The sequence below is a fragment of the Crocuta crocuta genome, unplaced genomic scaffold (genome assembly GCF_008692635.1).
Source record: "Crocuta crocuta isolate KB4526 unplaced genomic scaffold, BGI_CrCroc_1.0 scaffold176, whole genome shotgun sequence".
In the NCBI taxonomy this organism is placed as follows: Eukaryota; Metazoa; Chordata; class Mammalia; order Carnivora; family Hyaenidae; genus Crocuta; species Crocuta crocuta.
In genome coordinates this window covers 9,358,993-9,361,948 of record NW_027531905.1, presented here as the reverse complement: position 1 = coordinate 9,361,948, position 2,956 = coordinate 9,358,993, and the positions used below count along the sequence as shown (strand labels likewise).

Genomic DNA, 2,956 nt, shown 5'->3' with positions numbered 1-2,956 from the left:
GAGGGCTGGTTTATGTTCCAGTATATGATCTATTCTGGAGAATATTCCATGTGCACTGGAGAAGAATGTGACTTCCACTGCTTTAGGCTGAAGTGCTCTGAATACAACGGTTAAGTCCATCTGGTCCAGTGTGTTNATTATGATAGAATGCCCTTCTTCATCTCTTGTTATAGTCTTTATTTTAAAATCTAGATTGCCTGATATAAGCACGGCTACTCCAGTTCTCATTTGGTGACCATTAGCATGATAGATGGTTCTCCATCCCCTTATTTTCAACCTGAGCATATCTTTAGGTCTAAAACAGGTCTCTTGTAAATGGAATATTAATGGATCTTGTTTTCTTACCCATTCTGTTACCCTATGGCTTTTGATTGGCACATTTAGACCATTGATGTTTAGAGTGAGTACTGAAAGATATGAATTTATTGCCTTTATGATGCCTGTAGAGCTGGAGTTTCTGGTAGTGTTCTCTGGTCCTTTCTAGTCTTTGTTGCTTTTGGTCTTTTGGGATTTTTTTTTTTAATTTTAAAAATATTTATTTATTTTTGAGAGAAAGAGAGAGAGAGTATGAGTGGGGGAGGGACACAAAAAGAGGGAGACACAGAATCTGAAGCAGGCTCCATGCTCCGAAATGTCAGCACAGAGCCTGACGTGGGGCTTGAATCCACAAACCATGAGATCATGACCTGAGCCGGAGTAGGACACTTAACAAACTGAGTCACTTCAGCGTCTTTTGNTGAAGTCGGACGCTCAACCGACTGAGCCACCCAGGCGCCCCTCTCCATCTATTTTAAATGAGAACCTTGCTGGATAAAGAGTTCTTAGCTGCATATTTTTCCAACTCAGCACACTGAATATCTCCTGCCACTCCTTTCTGGCCTGCCACATTTCTGTGGATAGGTCTGCTGCAAACCTGATCTGTCTTCCCTTGTAGGTTAAGGACTTTCTTTTTCCCTTGCTGCTTTTATGATTCTTTCCCTGCCTGAATATTTTGTGAATTTGACTATGATATGCCTTGTTGATGGTTGGTTTTTGTTGAATCTAATGGGAGTCCTCTGTGCTTCCTGGATTTTGATGTCTGTGTCTTTCCCCAGGTTAGGAAGGTTTTCTGCTATGATTTGCTCACATAACCTTTCTACCCCTTTTTCTTTCTCTTCATCTTATGGAACCCCTATAATTCTGATGTCTTTTCCTTTTTAATGACTGACTTCTCTAATTTTTTTTTTTGTGCTCTTTTGCTTTCATATCCCTCTTTTTTTCTGCTTCGTTATTCTCCATAAATTTGTCCTCTGTATCGCTGATTGCTGCTCTGCCTTATTCATCCTTGCTGCTGTGGCATCCATTGGAGATTGCAGCTCAGTTATAGCATTTTTTTAATTTCATCCTGACTAGCTTTTACTTGTTTTATCTCCACATAAAGGGACTCTAATCTATTTTCAACCCCAGCCAGTATGCTTATTATCATGATTCTAAATTCTGGTTCAGACATCTTGCTTATATCTGTGTTGATTAAGTCACTGGCTGTCATTTCTTCTGTTCTTTCTTTTGGGGGTGAATTCCTTCTTTTCATCATTTTGGAGGAAGAAAAGGAATTAATAAAGTAAAAAAATTAAATTAAAAAATTGAAAACAACACAAAGAAATCAAGTAAAGATGCTAGATCCTAGGTGTGTTTTGGTCTGGTTATTGAAAGAAGCTTGATAGATTAGAGGAAAAAAGGGAAAGATAAGAAAAAAAAGAAAGAAAAAAGGAAAACATTTGAAAATTAAAAAATGAATACAATAAAATAGAATAAAATTAAATGATGAAAGTAAAATAAAATTTAAAAATTTACAAAAAAGCAAAAAATGTAGTAGAAAAAACGTAAAAATCTTTTTAATAAAAATGGAAAACAAAAATAGATTCTTTCTGTACTCAAGAATAAGAAAAGAAAAAGAAAAAGCTGAATAAAAGACCAGCGAACAGAATGAAGTGCGATTGAAATTACATCTGGTTTCCCATAGAAGTCAAGCTATGAAGCTCTTTATAGTCCATAAATTAAGCAGGTAGAGAGACTTGTTTGTCAGGAGCCCTGTGGGCGCAGTTGGGCGGGGTTTAGTGTAATGGCTCCGTTCTCCACTAGATGGCGCTGCTCAGCTCCCTGGGGTGGATTGCTGTGCGCATGTACGCATGTAGGCACAGGCGCGGGAGGGGCGAAAATGGCGTCGTCCAGCTACCCAAGTGTCTGCTGGAACTCTGTGCTATCCACGACTGGCAATCAAGCATCCTTCCTTTGTCTCCGACTTCCATCCACTCCCCGCTTGTACACTGTCCGTGGCCAAGCCGTCAGGCGGCCAGGCGGCACCTACCTCCTGACTTTGGTCTCAGATGCGGCTGTTTCCCGACTCCTCACTTCCGAGGGACTGCGGCTTTGACCCGCTCAGACCTTCTGGGGGAGGGTCTCCCGAAGCAATGGCTGGGTGCCGCCCACCCCCGGGAACATTTGTGAGAGTGCACCTCTGCCGACGCCCAGAGACTACGGCTGGGTGCTCCCGCCCCAGAAAAAGTTCAGGTGATAGTGTAGCAGCAGCATTTCGGGGATTATGGAAAATCACAACACATCTGGCACCAGGCTTCCCCTTAGCGCCCTTGTTCAGCACCAGCGAATGTGGCTGTTCTCTGGAGTCTGCGGGACCTTTGCCTGTGGAGTAGCTGCTCCAGATCTCTCTACCAGCAGGGGAACCGCCTCTCCCCATGTGGCCCGAAGACTCTGGACTCTGGAATTTCAGTCTCTGCGCCTGGGGATTCGCCCTTCCCATCAGAGGACCATGAGGTATCAAGCTGCAGAGTGAAGACTCTGTGCTTCCCCTGTTTATAGAGTCTTAATAGAATTTAAACCCTCTCCTTTCTCCTCCCTTTTCTGTTCAGTCCCTGTGGCTGTTTCCACTTTCTCTCCAGCTTCTTTGGGGGGGGGGGGG

At 42.9% G+C, this 2,956-nt stretch overlaps 1 protein-coding gene across 1 annotated transcript in view; it reads left to right on the top strand.

The window, feature by feature from the left end:
• The first annotated feature begins 2,479 nt into the window (after window positions 1-2,479).
• The window catches only part of LOC144240248 (uncharacterized), a 315,206-nt gene continuing 314,729 nt past the window's right edge, over window positions 2,480-2,956 (top strand). The window contains exon 1 of the mRNA XM_077774545.1: window positions 2,480-2,811. Within this exon, the coding sequence (XP_077630671.1) occupies window positions 2,582-2,811 (230 nt within the window). The 5' untranslated portion in view covers window positions 2,480-2,581. The remainder of the gene's footprint in view (window positions 2,812-2,956) is intronic.